The sequence below is a fragment of the Martes martes genome (genome assembly GCF_963455335.1).
Source record: "Martes martes genome assembly, chromosome: 2".
Classification (NCBI taxonomy): domain Eukaryota; kingdom Metazoa; phylum Chordata; class Mammalia; order Carnivora; family Mustelidae; genus Martes; species Martes martes.
In genome coordinates this window covers 38,565,639-38,587,039 of record NC_137889.1, presented here as the reverse complement: position 1 = coordinate 38,587,039, position 21,401 = coordinate 38,565,639, and the positions used below count along the sequence as shown (strand labels likewise).

The 21,401-nt window shown below is 36.6% G+C and overlaps 1 protein-coding gene across 2 annotated transcripts in view; it reads right to left on the bottom strand.

Moving 5' to 3' along the window:
- Positions 1-21,401, bottom strand: part of HOOK3 (hook microtubule tethering protein 3) — a 102,449-nt gene that overhangs the window by 15,119 nt on the left and 65,929 nt on the right. For both annotated transcript variants that reach the window (XM_080797483.1, XM_080797484.1), the window contains exons 12-16: positions 20,849-20,959; positions 20,070-20,157; positions 12,920-12,989; positions 10,568-10,708; positions 678-765 (exon numbers count right to left, since the gene is read on the bottom strand). In XM_080797483.1, the coding sequence (XP_080653609.1) occupies positions 678-765; positions 10,568-10,708; positions 12,920-12,989; positions 20,070-20,157; positions 20,849-20,959 (498 nt within the window). The remainder of the gene's footprint in view (positions 1-677; positions 766-10,567; positions 10,709-12,919; positions 12,990-20,069; positions 20,158-20,848; positions 20,960-21,401) is intronic.

Sequence of the window (21,401 nt, the reverse complement as noted above, 5' to 3'; positions counted from 1 at the left end):
GATATGCAGAGTATAAGGGAATATTAAAATAAAAGAAGGTCTGTGAACTTCTATTTGTGTGGGGCTGGGCTGGGGTAGCAAGAGGGATTCAGAAATTCAGGGATGGTTATTTCTAAGGATAGCATTATTTTAAAAAATATCAATTATACATAAAAAATTTCTACTTGAACATGCCAAATTTCTAACAGCACTGTTGTTGTTATTGGCCAGAGGGAAAAAACCCTGAACTCTGAATATTGAGATGAACACATTTATAACACAAAACCTCAGGGCACCTAGCTGGCTCAGTCAGAAGAGCATGTGACTCTTGATCTCAGGATCGTGAGTGTGAGCACCACAATGGGAGTAAGGAACTTAAATGAATAAATAAAAACTTAAAGAAAAAATCCTAGTTTTCCCACTTCCTAAAACAAACAAAAAACTCCACAATGCCTCAGTCAATTCCTTAGCTAATAACTACAAATAAACTTGCAATTTCCAGCAGAGTGATTCCAATCAGTACAATGAAGTACTGTCTGGTCCTTTTCATAAGGAATGTTAGTAAAAGGAAAATATTGCTTCTTTTCTATGACCAATATAATTGTAAATTATTCCGATAGAGACAATCAAATAAAAAACAGAACTTAGATATTTTCTTAACACTGTGAAACTATTGGTTGGTACATATTAAAACTTACATCTTCTGCTTTTGAGCCTTGATCCTGTAAAGATTTTTGCAATTCTTCAACTTGTGACTGTACCTCCAGAAGTCTTTGATTCACCAACCTAGAAATCAACTGTATATTAATTTTCCAAGTTCAGACTTACTTCTATCTTCTCCCTAGGTTGTCATATTGGTTAGAAAGGCAGTATAATTAACAAAACAAACCCTCATGTTAAGATAGTAGTGCAGCTCACTGTTTTGGTTATTTTTTTTTTTTACTTGAAATTTCTATGATGATTTCAAATATGGTAGTTTAGTGGACATATTTTGTTGCCCAAATGTGCTTATATACACCTGATTATCTGAAGTTCATGTAAATGCATTTATTGAAACTATGTGTCAGGCACTATGCTCAGCACTGTGCTAAAAGATCCCTATAGTGAAGGAATTCAGTAGGGAAGCAAAATGTTAAAATACAAGATAAATACTAATACAAGATAAATACTTCCACATAGCACACAGAGGTACCAAAAAGGAATAATGACTGCTTGAAGCAGAAAGAACTTTATCTAATTGCGTGGAGGAGTTATGCTCGACTGAACTGAGACGAGAACAAGAAATAAAATACGTAAGCGATTTAAAACAGAGAATTCACCACGTCCTAATCACACAGAAAATGAGAGGTTATTGTGACTTTAAGAATGGCATGACTAGAGCCTACTTAAAAAAAAAAAAAAAATTCCTTAAAAAAGGGGATGCCTAGCTGGCTCAGTCAGTAAAGCATGTGACTCTTTATTTCAGGGTTGTGAGTTCAAGCTCCATGTTGGGCATGGAGCCTACTTAAAATTATAAATAAATAAATAAACAAATAAATAACATTCTTTAAGAACAACATGTCTAAAGACTAAATTATGAGGGAAAGAAAGGCTAGAGATGAAACCAGAGGAGAGGCTGGGTACAACCTTGCATGAATGCAAAAGTATTTAGAACTTATCTTAAAATCTGGCTGAAATGGAATAACCCACCCAGCCTTTAAAACAATGCTGATTCTGGAGCTCAGAAATTCTCTAAGTCAATTATGATTGACTTGGTTCCCTAATCTTGGGCAATCACCCTAAAGGACTGCAAGAAGGGTGAAACTTAGACAACATTTTAGACAGAGCACATTGGTAGCCAAGAGGAAGATGTTATTAAAAAGGTCAAAGTGAAGGCATGAAGACCAGGAGGAGGCTACCACAGTTATTACTAAGTATGCCCGAACGAGGAGGTAACAAGGATGAAATCTATCTAAAGGGCAAAAGAATATAAGGAATAAAAACCCTAAGGATTTTGGTTTGAACTACTGAAAAACATTTAATGAAGGGAATTCAGGAGAAACAGGTTGAGAAGGGAAGATAAACTTATTTTGTATTTGTTGATGCAGAGCCTAGAGATATCTGTCAGACAGCTAGACCTCTGCGTCTGAAGCACAAAGAGAAATTTGTGTTGAAAATATAGATGTGAGAGCCATTTGGAGTTAACCGAGCTATAAACAAAAATAATACTAACTAGAAAGATTGTGAAGAAGAGTGGAAAAGAGAACAAAGATGTCCATGGCAGGTCATGGACCCTGTGTCAATCACAGGGTAGAAAGAGGAGCTCCACCCTGAAGAGAGTTAGAAGAAACAAAACAGAGTTGTGTTAAATGAAATTCAAAAAAAGTTTAAGGAAGGGGAAAATGTACAACGACAATGAATACAATAGACATGAGGTAAGATAAAGTCTTGAATGCTCCTACTGGATTGGCCATTTAAGGGAGGACTGGTTATTTTAGTAGGAAACACATTAGTGAAATGGTAGAATGGTAGAACTACCTCTAAGGACAAAACAGGGCAATGAATTTTTATAATCTAAAGAGCCAGAAAATTCAATAAGCAATTTTTTTTTTTTTACTAAGTAAACTGTGAGGAGTTCTTATCATAAATGTTCCAAGTTCTGTAACTAGTGAAAATCACAGTAAAAATTCAATTAAATCTATAATAATAACTGATGTTTTTCAAATCAAAGGAAAGAAAATTGGGGTGCTTTTTAAATGGTGAAGGAATTACCTAAAAATCCATACTAAATGTGGGGATATGTAAATACATTACTAGTGACACTGTAACTTTGTTCCATCTTTTCAGAAAGTAATACGAAAAATATATTTCAAACTATTAGAGTATTTCAACCATCCATCTTAGCCATTTTTGAAATTATTTAATAAAAAAATACTGTGGTAATTAACATAATGTATACTAAATCCGTATCAAGAAGTTCCTTTTAAGTACTTGAAAACAATTCAAATGTCTAGTGAGAGGGAATAGACAATCACAGCAATAGAACTGTTGAAGTATGAAGTATACACAGAGGAATGAAGATATACAAATATAAGTGGAAAAAATATGAGTTCGTCTTTTTTCAAAAAATGCAAACTTCAAAAAAAAAAATGAGCATTGTAATACCTACTCCATGGTGTTGTTTAGAAGAGTAAGATAATATACAGAGTGTTCAGCACAGTACCTGTACATAACAGGCACTCTATAAATGTGAACTGCCTCTAACTCTTTTCTCCCCCTTCAGAGATTTAGTTAGTTCACATCTTAAGTAAAGTCTACTTACATATAATTGTCTGGAGGTATAGGAAGAGGGTGAGTTTGAGATCATAATAAATTCTCAGTGGGAAGGGAACAAGATCATGCATACTTTGACAAAATGTATTGTGAGGGCCAGCAAGTATTACAGATTTTAAAAAAGCCAACTTACTGGGAAAACTAATTGGAAAGGATTGTGGAGGTCTACGACAACCCTTTCCTTCTGACAAACAATATACTGATGGTGAACAAATTGAACTTAAGTTAAAAGATTCAGTGGAACTAGTAGTAAGAGGTTAAGTTAGAGACAAGGTCCTGTAAATACTTATTAAACTCCGTTAAGAACAAACTTAGGGTAATTCACTTAAGGGAAAAAGCATTCCATGAGGGGAAGATAGAAAAAAATGTTTTGTAAACAAGGCAAAGGAGAAACTGAAAAGAAAGAGGGTATGGATGGGGTGCTTGGCTAGCTCAGTTGGTGGAGCATGCGGCTCTTGCTCTTGGGTTTAGTTCAAGCCCCATGCTCAGTGTAGAGATTGTTTAAAAATAAAAATCTTAGAAACAAAAACAAAAAAAGGTATAGATTACGTAGAGGCTTTGAATTTAGGTAGCCTGGGTCTGAGCCCAAATTCCCTCACCTGTAAAACTTTAAAGATAAGACCACATATTAAAATGAATAGCACAATATTTGGAACAAACAAAAGCTTAGTAAACATTAGCTGCTATTATTATTGTTGTTCTAGGTTACAGATGGTCATACTATAAAGGCAAATTATCAATCTGTACTATAATTTAAGCAAAAGGTCTGCTGGGAAGATGGCAGAGTAGGAGGATCTTAAGCTTGCCACATCCCACAGCTACAACTAGATACCACCGCAGGAGTGTAAATAACCCAGGAAACAACTTGAAGACTGGCAGAACAAACTTCACAACTAAAGGTACAGAAGAGGTCCCATTGAAGAAGATAGGAAGGGCAAAGTAACGGTTTGGGAGCAAAACAGACCATGACTGCCCATAGTGGGGAGGGAGCCAGTGGCATGGAGAAGGGTGGAAAACACACTTTCACCAGGGAAGCCTGAATAGGAAGGACGGATCTCTGTAATATTTGACTTTCAAAGTGAGAGAGACTGAATTTCCTGAGTTCTTAAAGCCAGCAAGACTTAAAGCCTGGAATTTAAAAAATTGGTGAGCTCGGCTCTGGTAGAGCCCTGACTGCAACAGGAAGCAGTGCCCCAGACCTTAAAGACACAGCATGACCAAGGGCAGTGTAGATATAGCACAGAACCAGCACTTTGAAACACCGAGGGCAGACTAGAGGGAGTGATTTGCCCATCTCTGAATGTGGCCCTGAGAAATAGGGATCATGCAGAGACCTTTCCAGGAATAAGGAACTGGCAGACACAATTTCCCTCTCCCTGTCCCCCAGCAAACACATAGCCACCACTCCTACCTAATTTGTACCAAGCACTGCTCCATGGTTCCGCCCTTCCCAGTCACACTCCCCTTAAGCCCAGGGCTGCAGCACACCAACAACCCCCACCCCTGCCATCCAGAAAACTTGTGCAAACCCTGCCAACATCACATCTTCCATCACATCTCCCATCTCCCAACTGTGGGTCAGATGTCATTTCACAAGCACATCAATGCACACCTTGTTAAAACACTCCCCACCCCTGCTGGGGACCAAACACTGTCCACAATATGCAAAGAAAGCTTCTAAAGACAACTGGAATGAAGGAAAAAGAGGTCAAGACTCAACAGCAGAGCACACACGTAGGAGATGCACCCTGAAGTGCCAGGCCCTGGGGAACAGGCAACACTGCACTACAGGACTTCTTTTTCATTAGGCTGTTTTCATTAATAGCAAGAGAAGTAGCTGACTTTCCTAACAGAAACAGACACAGAAAGTAAGACAAAATGAGGAGACACACAAATATGGGCCAAATGCAGGAACAGGAAGGACCAAACCACAACAAGAGGCCAAAGCAAAACAAATATATATATGCCTGATGGAATGTAAGGTAGGAAACATAAAGATACTCACGGGACTTGATAAAAGAATGGAGGACATCAATGAGATCCTTCACACAGCATTAAAAAGGAACCAATCAAAGATGAAGTACACAATACATGAAATTAAAAATACACTTGATGGAATAAATAGCAGGCCAGATGAAGTGGAGGAACAAATTAATGACCTGAAAGAGCAATAGGAAGTAACCAAGCTAAGCCAAGGAGAGTAAAGAAAATTAGGCAAATTCAGGATAGCCTTCTGAAACCGGTGACTCCATCAAAGGTAATACATCTGTATGACAGGGATCTCAGAAGGAGAGAGAGATAAGAGGGCAGAAAATTTATTTGAAGAAATAGCTGAGAGGCACCTGGGTGGCTCAGTGGGTTAAAGCCTCTGCCTTCAGCTCAGGTCATGATCCAAGGGTCCTGGGATCAAGCCCCGCATCGGGCTCTCTGCTCAGCAGGGAGCCTGCTTCCTCCTCTCTCTCTCTGCCTGCCTCTCTGCCTACTTGTGATCTCTGTCAAATAGATAAATAAAATCTTGAAAAAAAAAAAAAAAGAAAAGAAAGAAAAAGAAATAGCTGAAAACTTCCCAAATTTGGGGAGGGAAACAGAAATCCAGATCCAGGAGGCAGACAGAGCCCCCAAAGTTCAACCCAAAAAGGTTCATACCAACAGACATAAAATGGCAGGAAATAGGGATTGAAAATTTTTTTTTTTTTAAAGATTTTATTTATTTATTTGACAGAGAGAGAGATCACAAGTAGGCAGAGAGGCAGGCAGAGAGAGAGAGGAGGAAGCAGGCTCCCTGCTGAGCAGAGTCGATCCCAGGACCCTGAGATCATGACCTGAGCCAAAGGCAGAGGCATTAACCCACTGAGCCACCCAGGCGCCCCAAAATTTTTTTTTAAGCAGCAAGAGAAAACAGTTACATACAAGAGAAACCCCATAAAGCTACTGGTAGATTTCTCAGCAGAAACCTCACAGGAGAGACGGGTGGCATAATATTCCACATGCTGAAAGGGAAAAATCTGTAGCCAAGAATATTCTATCCCCAAGGCTATCATTCAGAATGGAAGGATAGATAGTTTCTCAGACAGAAACTAAAGGAATTTATGACCACTAAACCAGCCCTACAAGAAATATGAAAGGGGACTCTGAGTAGATAGGAAAGGCCATAAGGGAGTATGAGAAGTAAAAAACACAAAAGTAGTAAAAATAAGTATTTCTGTAAAATTTAGTCAAGGGGTTCGTGAAAGGATATAACACATGACACCATATGCCTAAAACATGCAGTGGGGCAGAGGAGTAAAAAATGGGTTTAAACTTAATATAGACTGCTATATGCAGAAGATATTATATACAAACCTAATGGTAACCACAAATCAAAAACCAGTAATAGGGGCGCCTGGGTGGCTCAGTGGGTTAAAGCCTCTGCCTTCAGCTCAGGTCATGATCCCAGGGTTCTGGGATCGAGTCCCGCATCGGGATCTCTGCTCAGCAGGGAGCCTGCTTCCTCTCTCTCTCTCTGCCTGCCTCTCTGCCTACTTGTGATCTCTGCCTGTCAAATAAATAAATAAAATCTTAAAAACAAAAACAAAAACCAATAATAGATATGCAAAGAACAAAGAGGAAGGAATCCAAATATATCATGAAAGAAAGCCAATAAACCATGAAATAGAGCAAGGGAAGAAAGGATCACAGAAAAACTATAGAAACAACCAAAAAACAAGTAACAAAACCAGCAATACATATTTATCAATAATTACACTGAATGTAAATGGACTAAATGCTCCAAATAAAATGCACAGGGTAACAGTAGATAGAAAAACAAGACCCATCTATATGCTGCTTACAGGAGACTCATTTGAGACCTAAAGACACTTGCGGATTGAAAGTTAGGGGATGGAGAAACATTTATCATGCAAATAGTTGTCAAAAGAAAGCGAGGGTAGCAGTACTTATAATGGACAAAGTAGACTTTAAAATGAAGACTGTAGGGACACCTGGGTGGCTCAGTTGTTTGGGCATCTGCCTTCGGCTTAGGTTTTGGTCTCAGGGTCCTGGGCTTGCGCCCTGCATTGGGCTCCCTGCTCAGCGAGGAGTCTGCTTCTCCTGCCCCTACCCCTGACTCATGCTTTCTTGTTTCCTCAAATAAGTAAAATCTTTATTTGAGAGAGAGAAAGAGAGAGAGAACAAGCAGGGAAAGGGAGAAGCAGGCATCCCGGTGAGTAGGGAGCCTCATTCCAGGGCCTTGGGATCATGACCTGAGCTGAAGGCACACACTTAACTGACCAAGCCACCCAGGCACCCCTCAAATAAATAAACTCTTTAAAAAACAACAACAAAAAGACTGTAACATGATACAAAGAAGGACACTATATAAGGGCACAATCCAATCAGAAGATATAACAATTTAAAAAATTTATGCACCCAACACGGGAGAACCAAATACATAAAACAGTTAGTAACCAACAAGAACTAATCTATAGTAATACAGTAATAGTAGGGGACTGCAACACCCACTTATGTCAACGGACAGATCATCCAAACATATACCATACACAAAAATAAACTCAAAATGGATGGAAGACCTAAATGTGAGACCTAAAACCATAAAAATCCTTAAAGAGAATGCAGGCAGTAATCTGACTTCAGCCATTGCAACATTTTTCTAGATATGTCTCCCGAAGTGGGGAAACAAAAGCAAAAACAAACTACTGGGACTACATCAAAATAAAAAGTTTCTGCACAGCAAAGCAAGCAAACAACAGAACTAAAAGATAACCTATGGAATGGGAGAAGATATTTTCAAAGGACATATCTGATAAAGAGTTAGTATCCAGAAGATACAGAAAACATATACAACTCAACAACCAAAACCCCAAAAATTCAATTTAAAAAAAGGGCAGAAGACACGAACACACATTTCTTTTTTTAACATTTTATTTATTGATTTGAGAGAGTGAGCAAGTGAGCATGAGCAGGGGGAGGGGCAAAGGGAGAGAGATACATAAGCAGACTCCCCACTCAGCAGGGAGCCTGAAGTGGGGCTCAGTCTCAGGACCCTGAGATCATGACCCAAGCAGAAGTCTGACACTTAACCAACCGAGCCACCCAGGTGCCCCAGGAGCAGACATTTCTCCAAAGAAGACATCCAGATGGCCAAGAGATACGTGACAAGATGTTCAACATCACTCATCATTAGGGAAATGCAGATCAAAACTACAATGAGATATCAACCCACACCCGTCAGAACGGCTAAAATCAAAGACATAGGGAACAAGTGTTGATGAGGCAATGGAGAGAAAGGAACCCTCCCGCACTGTTGGTGGGAATGCAAACTGGTGCAGCCACCATGGAAAACAGCATGGAGGTTCCTCAGAAAGTTAAAAATACAGCCACCCTATGATCCAGTAACTGCACTACTGGGTATTTACCTCAAAATACAAAAACGCTAATTCAACTGGATACATGCAGCCCGATGTTTACTGCAGCATTATTTACAAAAGCCCAACTATGGAAGCAGTCAAATGCCCACTGGTAGGTGAACAGATAAAGGAGAGGTGGTACACATACAATGGAATATTAGTTATAAAAAGGAATGAAGTCTTGCCATTTGTAATGACATCAGAGAGCTAGAGAGTGTAATGTTAAGTGATGTAAGTCAGCCAGAGAAAGACAAATACTATATTTTATTCATATGTGGAATTTAAGAAACAAAACAAATAAGCAAAGGAAGGAAAAAAAAAAGTCAAACCAAGAAACAGACTCTTCACCATAAAGAACACACTGATGGTTTTCAGAAGGGAGGTGGGTGTGGGGATGGGGGAAAGAAGGAATTGGGATTAAAGAGTACACTAATCATGATGAAAAAATAAGAGAAGGTACAATGATTAAAAAAGAGAGAGAACAAACAATACTAAGTTGTAAACAGCTGTAAATGCAATCAGGACTTGGGAGATAATCCGTCACCTACAACATGAGTGCTGTTCAAATGACAAGTAGCTGTTTTGTTTCTGATGAGAGAAGGCCAATAGCTATAAAGCCTGTGAGAAACAATGAAAAGCATTATAAAGGAAGTTGTGGGTGCTGATTCACTGGAAAAAAATTAGGGTACAGAGAAGGCCTTCCTGTAAGATGGTTAAAATATGGCCTAGAGGCAAAGGATGATGGTGTTAAACAGAGGGTGCTCTCACCATGGGACTGTGGGACTGCGAGCTGCTTTCTGCAATTCCCTTTTCTTCCTTTTAAAATTTTTTTTCTAAGTATTTTTAAAAAGTATTCATTCTCTATGCTCTAAGAATTCACATAAAACTGTTCTTCTTCTGTTTATGCTTAACTGTGCTCTAATAATTACCCTGGTATTTATACTGTTTGCCGATTCTACCTCAGCAGCTTTAAAAATTAAAGTGCCAAGAAGGGGAGGACATGTAAAATTGTAAAAACAATGTGGACTCACAAGACTGACTCACACCTGGGAAGTGCCAAATCAATTAGGCATAATAAACAAAGAATCTGTAGTATCAGGCAAACTATGAAACCATTAATAAAAATGTCAAATCCCTCAAAAATTATAGCACATCACAGCACTACGGAAAGGAAGACACCATATGTTTGGTACCTAAGAAACATTTCCAAAAAGGTAAAGAACCAAAAGACTTTCATAACAAAATATAAAAGTAATCCTTTCCAGAGTAAGCTACTGCTTTAAAGTAGTTTTGAATGACTGCATAATTGATACACTGAAAATGTACAAGCAGAAAAGTGGTTTTCTTATTTAATTTGCAGATTCTAAACTCTCATAATTGTTTATAAGATGAATGACATTTAAGGCTCACAAGAAATAACAGGTTTTTTTTTTAAAGTTCTTGTCAATTCAGTTATGATGGATCCTCTTTTTCTCACATCAACTGATCCTTCAACATATTAGCTTATAAAAACAGGGTAAACCTTATTAATCTAGTAATACATAGAACTGAAGTTGCTGTGGAAGACTGAGTTAATGATCAGACTCTTTTTTAATCCTCTACTTTTAATCAGCAAATAGAAAGGAAAAAGGGGAGGGGTCTGATATCATTCTGCTTGAAGAATAAACAGGGAAATGCTGCTGTAAAGAGGCACGATACTTATCCACAAGTCTGTTCATAAATAGGAAAATGGATAAACCCCTCTCAACACGAAATGGAATAACACATTATCCGTATTCAAAATACAATTAAAATCTGTGTTCAAGGGAATCAATATCAAGGAAAACAGAGAAAACCTGTGCCTCAATGCTGCCATCTACACGCACTCCTACCTGTTCTCTGTCTCCAGTTCATTCTTGCGGAGATTTGCATCATCCAGAAGACTCTGCAATAAGGCGATTTTTTCATTGTCTGAACCCTCTTGGTTGATTTTTAACATCTTATTCTCATGCTGAAGACGAATAAGTTTCTCCCTGAATGAGCAAAAGAAAAACTGGTTATGTGGCACATCAATACCATATCATTATCAAAATCCAGCTATGCACAATTACAGATTTGACACAGAGAACAGAAATGAAAAAACAAACAAACAAACAAAAAACCCTGCAAAGAATTTAGCTCTTGTAACTGGCTAAGACTTTACATTTCAGGTCTTCAGTACTTTCCTTCAGAATGGATAATCTGAAGATAACAGCGTCTTCAAATATTATGATTTGTAATTAATGCCATTTCAAAATTTTATTTACTTTTTGGTTTAAATGTTTAAGCTATAAACGCATTTATATATTTGTTCCTTGGTTCTCATCAAAAAACATGGTCTCTAATGCTACGGTCTTGAACTGCTAATCACTTGGTGGCAAGATGTAATATTCAATGAAGAATGCCTTCAAGATATGGATTCAACCCATTCCTATAAATATGGTAAATGTATTCTTGTTAACAGGTTGGATTATTAGAGCTGCATCTGCTATTTACACTTATTCACAATCTTTTCATATCATTAAATATTACACATCAATGGTAATATAATACTTTAAATGACACATTAAATAATATAGATGAATTGTTATTTATTTAATCAATGCCCAATTATTCAGAATTTGATTGTTATCAATTCTGAACTTTAACCTGTTAATAACAATCAGCTTTACTGGTTATTTCCTTAGGATTAATTTCTAGAAAGTAATTTTGTGGATATTTGTAGACAATATCCATATTCTGCCGAACTGCTCAAAGGCAAAGTTGTACCACCACAAGAAAATATAATTGTAATTATGTGTGGTGATGAATGTTAGCTAATTTATTGCGGTGATCATTTCACAATACAGACATATATTATCAAGTTGTACACCTTCAACTAACACAGTGCTATATTTCATCTCTTTTACCATTTCATTTTCTTGATGGCTCTTCTGGAAACAGTATATTTGAATTTGTACTGAGTCATACTCAAAAAAGCCATTTTATTTGTTGAATATCATTTTTCTCTTCCTCAGGTTCGGCACCTCTGAATCAACTGTATAACCTAAAAGCTTCCTTAAAAATTGTTTTTAAAAATTTTTATTTCTTCATTTACTTATGGATGAGAGAACGAGTGTGTATCCATGAGTGGGGGAAGGGGAGGAGGGAGAGAGGGAGAAAATCTCAAGCAGACCACACCCAGCACAGAGGCTCCATCTCATGACCCTGAGATCATGTCCTGAGCCGAAATCAAGAGTCAGATGCTTAACCGACTAAGCCACCCAGGCACTCCAAAACTTTAAAAATTTTTTTGGTATAGCCATGTGCCTGGAAGCATTCACAAATAAAAAAAATGTTCATTCATTCTACAAATATTATTGGCCCAATAATAAAGGACCACATCAGATATCTGGTAGAAAAGTAAAAGGCACACAAGAAGCTTCCAGTGTTGGTGCTGCATCGTACTCCTTTTGTTTGTCCTCCTTAAATAAATGCTAACAAGAATACATTTTGTCGTCATTTACTTAACAAGTAACTAAATGCCTATGGTAACTTTCAGACTTCATAAAACTCTTACACAACCATTATTTCATTTAATACCCCTCAAAGATGCTATGAAGAGTCAAGGCCAGTGTCAATTTTTAAAGGGGGCAAATAGTCCCAAAGAAGGTAAAAGCAATATTCAGGATTAACCATCCTCTTTCTGCCGGACACTTGGTGCCTCTCCCTTCATTCTTCATTCTTCCATATCAAACCAGGTATATAGTGAAAAAATGGAATTTTACAAATGCTATGACTAAATAAGAATGTAAGGTAATACTGAGGCAGGAGCAGTAGAAATGGGGAGATATTTCTGTCTATTATATCTTTCCCAGACCATTTCATGTAGTTAAGAAATAAATTTTAGTGACTAATTTTGCAGGCTGTTGGCTATGCATAACCTTTGTCTTTAAGCCAAGTGGTTTCACTGCTAAATGTTTCGTAAGGATATCCAATCATGAATATATTAGTTTGCTGTGAATGTGTCAAATATTGTCCTACTGAAATGGGAAAATCAAGTCTCTTCAGCCAACTGAAGAGGTGCAAACACAGACATTAAATACTGAGTTCATGTTGAAACCGTTAGCAAAAATGAGTAAGAAACTGATCCTCTTTATATTGCAGAGGGATAAGTTTCCTCCAGGAATACTGGGCAGCACGACTGAATTTCATGAACTCCTTACCTGATTTCAGGTGTAACAATCTCTGCTGCCAGACTATCTGAAGATTCTTGACTTCCCAGAGGGATTAACCCTATAAATACACAAACAAGGATCCAACGTTGTAGAGAGAGTACACTGAATTCCTCTAATTTCTACATGAAACCCGACTTTAAGCATTAAAAATTTTAACATTTAAAGTCTTTGTTTTAGTTAAGTAAAAGACCATGTCACAGTCACCTTATATTATCATTTAACAATTGTGAAATGTATAACTGAGTGGCAGTAACTCCATTCACTATGTTGTGGAACCCCTACCTATTTCCAAAACTCCTTACCCCAAAACATAAATCAATAACCATTAAAACAATAACTCCTGAATTCCCTTCTTCCTTAGCCCCTATAATCTTTATTTTATTTTCTGTCTGTCTCAATAAATTTGTCCATTCTAGATACTTCACATAAGTTAAATCATACCAATATTTATCCTTTGGTGTCTGGATTATTTCATTCAGAATGTTCTATAAACTCAAACATGTTACAGAATTTATCACACTTCATTTCTTTTCATGGCCAAATAATATTCCATCGGCTACATATATGTATACAAATACATATATGTACATTTTCTTGATCTGTTCATCTGCTGAGGAACATTTAGGTTGTTTCCATCTTTTGGCTACTATGAATAATGCTGCTACAAACATTGGTAAACTAGTATTTGCTTGAGTCCTTGCTTTGAATTGGATATTTACTTTGGAATGAAGTTGCTGGATCATGTGGTAATTTTATATTTAACTTTTTGAAGAACCACCCATTCCTACCAGCAAGGCATGAGAGTTCCAATTTCTTCACATGCTTCCCAAGAATTATTTCTGTTTCTCATTTTTTGGTAATAATACATTCCAAATGGATAAGAACCATCTCATTGTGGTTTTGATTTGCATATCTCTAATGACAATGATATTGAGCAGCTTTTCATGTGATTTTTTTTTTTTTTTTTTTTTGTGGTGTATCTTCTTTGGAGAAATATCTATTCAAGTGCTTTACCCATTAGTGAACTTAGCTATTTTTTTGCTGTTGTTGAGTTGTATAAATTCTTTATATATTCTGTAAATCAATCACTTATTGAATAGATGATTTACAAATATTTTCTCCCCATTTTATGGGTTGCCTTTTCACTATCAATACTGTTCTTTGTGCACAAAGTTTTTAATTTTGATGAAGTCCAATTTTTTCATTTATTGTCTATGCTTTTGGTATCAATTCCAGGAAGCAGATCCAGAGGCATGACATTTCCCATTTTCTTCTAAAAGTTTTATAGTTTTAACCCTTACATTTAGGTCTTTTATCCATTTTGAGTTCACTTTTTAAATATGGCATAAGGTACAACTTCATGCTTTTGGATGTGGATATCTAGCTTTTCTAGCATAGTATGTTGAAAAGACTTTCAGTTCCACCACTGAATGGTCTTCACACTGTTTCTGAAAATCAACTGACCATATATAGGAGGGTTTATTTCTGGGCTCTCTATTCTATTCCATCAGTCTACATGACTGTCCTTAATGCCTATACCCACTGCTTTGATTGCTCTCCCAACTTTTTTCTTTTTCAAGACTATTCTGGCTAGTCAGGGTCCACTGACATTCCATATGAATTTAGGATGGGTTTTTCTATTTTGCAAAAACGCCATTAATATTTTAGTAAGGACTGCACTGAATCTGTAGATTGCTTTTGGTAGTATTGTTATCTCAATACTTTTGCATGCGTTTTCCGGGTGCAAGTCTTGGCCTCCCTGGTTAAATTTATTTCCAAATATTTTATTCTTTTTGTCCTATTGTAAATAAAATTTTCTTAATTTCCTTTTTGTATTGTTCATTATTAGTGTATGCATATATAATTTATTTTTGCAGCTAATGTAACTGAGTTGTATCCTGCAAATTTGCTGAATTCATTTTATTAGTTACAAGAGATGTTTTTTGATTTTGGTGATCATGTCATCTGCAGATATAGTTTTAGTTCTTCCTTTCCAATTCAGATTTTTAAAAAAAATTTGGGACGCCTGGGTGGCTCAGTTGGTTAAGCAGCTGCCTTCGGCTCAGGTCATGATCCCAGCGTCCTGGGATCGAGTCCCACATCGGGCTCCTTGCTTGGCGGGGAGCCTGCTTCTCCCTCTGCCTCTGCCTACCACTCTGTCTGCCTGTGCTCGCTCGCTCTCTCTAACAAATAAATAAATTAAAAAAAAAATTTTGGTCTAATTGCTCTGGCTAGAACATCTGTGCTATTTTGAATAGAAGTATAGAAGTGGTGGTAGTTGGTATAATTGTCTTGCTTCTAATCTTATAGGAAAAGCGTTCAGTCTTTTATCACTGAGTATGATATGCACCATAGGTTTGTCATATATAGTTTTTATCATGTTATGGAAATTCCCTTTCTAGTTCTCTCCCTAATTTATTGAGGTGTTTCTGGTGTATGTGTGCACGTATTTTATGATAAAGGGTGTTAGATTTTCTCAAATGCCTTTTCTGCATCAATTGAGATGATCAGGTGGTTTTTTTCCTTCATTTTATTCATGTGCTACACTCTATTATCTCGAGATGTCTATCCTTATGTGAATTTCATCCATTTCAATTATAGCAGTTTTATTTTAAGTTTTGAAACTAGAATGTGTGAGCTGTCCAAACTTTTCCTTTCTACGATTTTTTTTTTGTTATACTAGCTCCTTTGTAGTATCATATAAATTGCTGGATCAGCTCGTCCATTTCTACAAAAGAAGTGTGTTAAGAATCTGATTGGGATTGCACCACATCTTTAAATCAATAAAGAGAACTGCAATCTTAACTAGAGTTAATTTTTTGATACAAGAACACAGACTCTCTCTCCATATAGCTAGATTTTTTTTTTAAAGGTTTTATTTATTAGCTTTGCGCAGTGGCAGTATCGTAGCCAATGAGGTTTATCCGAGGCACGATTATTGCTAATTAAAAGGTTTTATTTATTTATTTGTCAGAGAGAGAGAGAGAGAGAGAGAGCGCAAGCAGGGGGGAGCGGCAGGCTGAGGAAGAAGCAGGCTCCTTGCTGAACAGGGAGCCTGATGTGGGACTCAACCCTGGGACCCTGGCAACCATGACCTCAGCTGAAGGGAGGCACTTAACTGACTGAGCCACCCGGGAGTCCCCCATATATCTAGGTCTTCATCTCAGCAATGATTTATAGTTTTCAGTATACAAGTCTTACACTTTGTTAAACCTATTCCCAAGCACTTTAATCTTTATGATACTACTGTAATTTCATTTTCCTATTATTTACTAGGAGTACACAGAAATATAGTTGGTATTTATACACCGATCTTTTATCTTGAGACTTTGCTGAACTCATTTACTAGTTCTATGATCTTTTTTTACATCCTCCTTTCCAATCTGAATGCCTTTTATTTCTTTTCTTGCCTGACAGTACTGCCTACAACCTCTGATACTATGATGAAGAGAAGTGGCAAGAGTGAACATCCTTATTATATGCACCCCCATGTTTGCTGCAGCATTATTTACAACAGCCAGATTATGGAAGCAGCCAAAGTATCCAATGATAGATAAATTGATAAAGAAGAGGTGGTACACACACACACACACACACACACACACACAAAATGGAATAGTATTTGGCCATAATAAAGAATGAGATCTTGCCATTTGCAACAACATGGATGGAGCTAAAGAGTAAAACGCTAAGATTCTCTCTCTCCCTCGGTCCCTCCTTGCTTCCACTCTCTATCTCTCTCAAAAAAAAAAAAAAAAAAAAAAAGAAAAAAAAAGAAAAAGACAAACCTAAAAGTAGACTCTCACTCAACTACAGAGAACAGACAACTTACCACAGGGAAAGTGGAGGGATGGATGAAATAGGTGATGGGGATTAAGTACACTTATCTTGATGAGCACTAAGAAATGTACAGAATTCCTGAATCACTGTATTGTACACTTGAAACCAATATAACATTGTATGTTAACTATATTGGAGTTTAGTAAATAATAACAAAATAGGAAAAAAAAGTGATCATCCTTGCCTTGTTTCTGATCTTAGGGGAAAAGCAGTAAGTATTAGGTTGGCTGTAAGTTTTTCACAGTTATCCTTGATTAGGTTCAGGAAGTTTCCTTCTATTCTTACAACACTCTTGCCAAGAGTGTTTATCACAATGTCACCAACTTTTTTTTAAAGTTAATGATACAACATACACAACTCTCCATGTCAGGCATGTAAGATCTACTTCATTCTTTTTAATGGCTCTACAGGATACAGTTGAATAAGACTGCTAACTTTTACTATTATAAACAACGCTTTAATTCATTAGGGTGAATTTTTAGAGCAAAATTCCTAGGTCAACAACATATACATAAATAAGGTTAAAACATAAGAGGTTTATAGGTAGCAAAGAAACAAATGTGTAAATTTAAATAAGATGGCCTCTCTTAATGACAAAGGAGCTGAGAGTTAAAGAATTAAGGCTTAGGCTGATTCCTAAATTTTGGGAAAACTCATACAGTTGGTTAGAGATACATGAAAGGATTACCAAGCAGCAACAAGGGTCCAATTACATTCAGAAATAATTATGTTTGTGTATGTGTGTGTAAATATACATACTTTTCTCAAAAGCAAAAATCTATTTCTGACTACTACAAACTAAAAAACCTCTGCACAGCAAAGAAAACTATGAACAAGATGAAAAGGCAATGTAATAAATGGAAGAAAATACTTGAAACTATACATCTGATAAGGGATTAATACTGAAAACAAAGAACTCATACAACTCAACTGCAAAAACAACAATTAAGAAATGGGCAGAGGACATGAATAGGCATTTTTACAAAGACAAACAGATGGTCAACACACACATGAAAAGATGTTCAACATCACTCATTATCAGGGAGATGCTTATCAAAACTACAATGAGATGTCACCTCACACCTGTTAGAATAGCTATTATCCAAAGGGCGAGATAATAACCTGTGATGATGTGGAGAAAAGAGAACCCTTGTGCACTTTTGGAAGGAATGTAATTTGGTGTAGCCACTGTGGAAAACAGTACGGAGGATCCTTAAAAAATTAAAAATAGAAATAGCATATGACCCAGCAATTCCTCTTCTGGGAATTTATCCACAGTAAACGAAAATATTAACTTGAGAAGATATCTGTGCCCTTACTGCTTACAACAGTTAAGACATGGAAACAACCTAAGTTTCATCAATTGATAAATGGATAAACAAATTGTAGGGGGCATATGTTTGTGTATGTAAATATTATTCAACCATAAAAAGAATGAAATCTTGCCATTTGTGGTATTATGCACCTTGAGAGCATGACACTACATGAAATAACTCAAATACAGGAAAATAGATGTATGCCTGATACATACAGACATACTGTGTGAAGTCACTTGTATGTGGACTCTAAAGAAAACAAAACAAAAAACAAGAACACAAAAAACCCAGCTCACAAATAGAGAACTGATTGGCGGTTGCCAGAGGTGGGATGTAGAGGGTGGGCAAAATGGGTGAAGGGGGTCAAAAGGTACAAACTTCCAGATACAATATAAATAAGTCACAAGGATATAATGTACACAGTATGGTGACCATAGTTAATAATACTGTATTACATATCTGAAAGTTGCTAAGAATAGATCTTAAAAGTTCTTATCACAAGAGAAGCAAATTTTCTATGTATGTTATGTTGATGGATGTTAATTGGACTAAATGTGGTGATCGTTTCAGAATATATACAAATAGTTAATCATTAGATCGTACACCTGAAACTAACATGTTATATGCCAATTATATAAAAAAAAAAAAAGAAAAAAGAGAAAGATATGTAATTGTCTTTGGCTGGCTCTGGTTAATTTGGAACAGAGAAAAAAAAATTAGGCTATCTGAATTGGGGTTTCACAAGTTTTCAAGATAAGGAAAGACAGTGGTGAGGAAAACAGTTAAAATGGTTGCTTGGCAGACTGTGTGAGCTGGAAAAAGGGGCCAGAAGAGAACTGTCCAGCTTATCAACAGAAACAACAGACAGGGGGTTAAAGGTGAAATGCAATAGGTAGAATGAATGAGGAGAAAAAGGAGGGTGGAGTCAAGAGGAAATTCCAGTTTCAGGTAACTGAAATGCCAAGGGCTGGATACTAGAGGGGCACAAACAACTGTGAAGCTGTGCAAGTCACTGTTCGGGTTCCACATCTGCCAGCATGATGACAAAAGTGGGAGACACTAACTCTGAGCTAAGTGCTGCTCCTCCCCTGTGAGAACAGCAGAGATCTACTTTGGACAGAAGTCCTGTAATGGATTGATATCCTCCCCACATCTCAGGTGAAAAAAAAAAAAAAACAAAAAACCCACTGACTTAGAAAGTTTGACTTTTAAGGCGGTCATAAGAAACTTGCCAGAATAAAACTTTCCAGGTTTATTATTAATGCAGATGACTTAACAAATGTTTATACTTTGACCTAATAAAATTCAAATATTTAAATATAATTAAAATACAAAATAGGCAAGTAAATCTGCTCTCATTACTATAGCCTATTTGCCATAAAATCTGGGTAACAGTTTAGAATTTATATCAACTTCATGGCCTGTTCACTGATTTTTCATTTTCATCCATTGGTGTAAGCACTTTAAAATGAATCTAAAGTTTTTTAAAAAATTAATTTATTTTAGAGAGAGAAAGAGAGCATGCAAGTGTGGGGGAGGAGGGAAGGGGCAGAAAGAGAATCTTCAAGCAGACTCCCTACTTAGTGTGGAGCCCAACATGGGGCTTGATCCCAGGACCCTGAGATCATGACCTGAGCCAAAATCAAGAGTTGGCCACTCAATCAACTGAGCCACCCAGGAGTCCCTGAAGCTAAAATTTCTACTGTTACCGTAAGAAATAAATAATCTTGGCTACTGAAAAGTTTTTTTTTTTTTTTTTTTTTTTTTTTTTTTTTTTTAAAGATTTTTATTTATTTATTTGACAGACAGAGATCACAAGCAGGCAGAGAGACAGGCAGAGAGAGAGGGAGGAAGCAGGCTCCCTGCCGAGCAGAGAGCCCGATGCGGGGCTCGATCCCAGGACCCTGAGATCATGACCTGAGCCGAAGGCAGAGGCTTAACCCACTGAGCCACCCAGGCGCCCCATACTGAAAAGTTTTTACCTTGAGTTGTGAGTTGTCCTTCTTGAGCCTGTACACAACGAAGCTCTTCAATGGTTTCCTTCAGAGAATCCCTTTCTGTTCTTAACCTCTGGAGGGACATTAAAAAGAAGGAAAGTTTTAAGTTTTATGAACTTATTCATCAGTGGTCTCTGCCTTACCTAAGAGAATGATGAACATCAGGGAAAATGGGCATGTTTCACCTTTTGATCTTCCACAGAACGATCATAAAAGGAAAATATTATAACAAACTAGTTCCCATTTAACAATATTGAATATCTACTATGTGTAAGACAATGTAATTCACAGTTAAACATAAGAAACAAGTGTCTACTCTGTCCTTAACATAAGTACATTACATAAATAACATTCTTTTCATTAGACATAAAAAATCAAACAGCAAAGCCTTTAAATATTCATAAACCATTACAAAGTAAACATTTTTAAAAGATTCAAAATATGCTGAACAAAAAAAAAGAATTGTGTTCTCTGTATTAATTCTACAGAAAACAAAAAGCTACACAAATTTTTAGAAAGTAATGAGCAGAACAATGTATAAGAAGCAACAGTAATAAAAAAGATAAAGATATACAAAAGAAATTAGTGGAACCAAAAATATTCTTTTAATCTTCTATTTTAGATTTATTTGTGAAACACAAATGTTAATCTTCTATAATTTAAAAACAAACAGGATCTCTAATTAAAAAATTTATAAATAGAAGGAATCAAATATCATTATCTTAATTTTAGCAGTGCTCAAAGCCAAAATGCCTTATACTCACATCCTTTTCTTTTTGAAGACTGTCAACTTTTTCTTTTAGCCGCTTATATTCAAAATCTAATTTATCTGCTTTCTTCGATTCTTCAGATAATCTATTTTGTAGTTCTACTACCTGATTCAGAAAGGCACCATTAATTTGTATAATTTGGAACATTAAAAATTTTCACTGTTTTCTTTTGCAGAGCTATGAAAACTCCCTGCCCCATATATACTAAAAAAAAAATAAAAACAAAAATGTGTATGACATAGCAGCCTACCCCAACAAGAGATCTAGTAGAAAACACCTGCCCAGACATTATGGGTTCTAAAACCAGATCATCCAGAGTAGTAATGTACAAAATCATGAAAGAACCTATAGAACAGGCTTCCATTTCCTATTATACAGGTAACAAAGGAGTCTGAAACTCTTTGAGCACAAAGCCAAAGAAACATGAAGGGAAAACAGTTCAACTGCACAGCTAAGCTTACAAGAAAGTAAGGGAAACCTTTAGGGGCAAAAACTGCAGTGAGAAGTTTGTGTGGAAGCTATGCAGTATCACGAGGTACCCACCAAC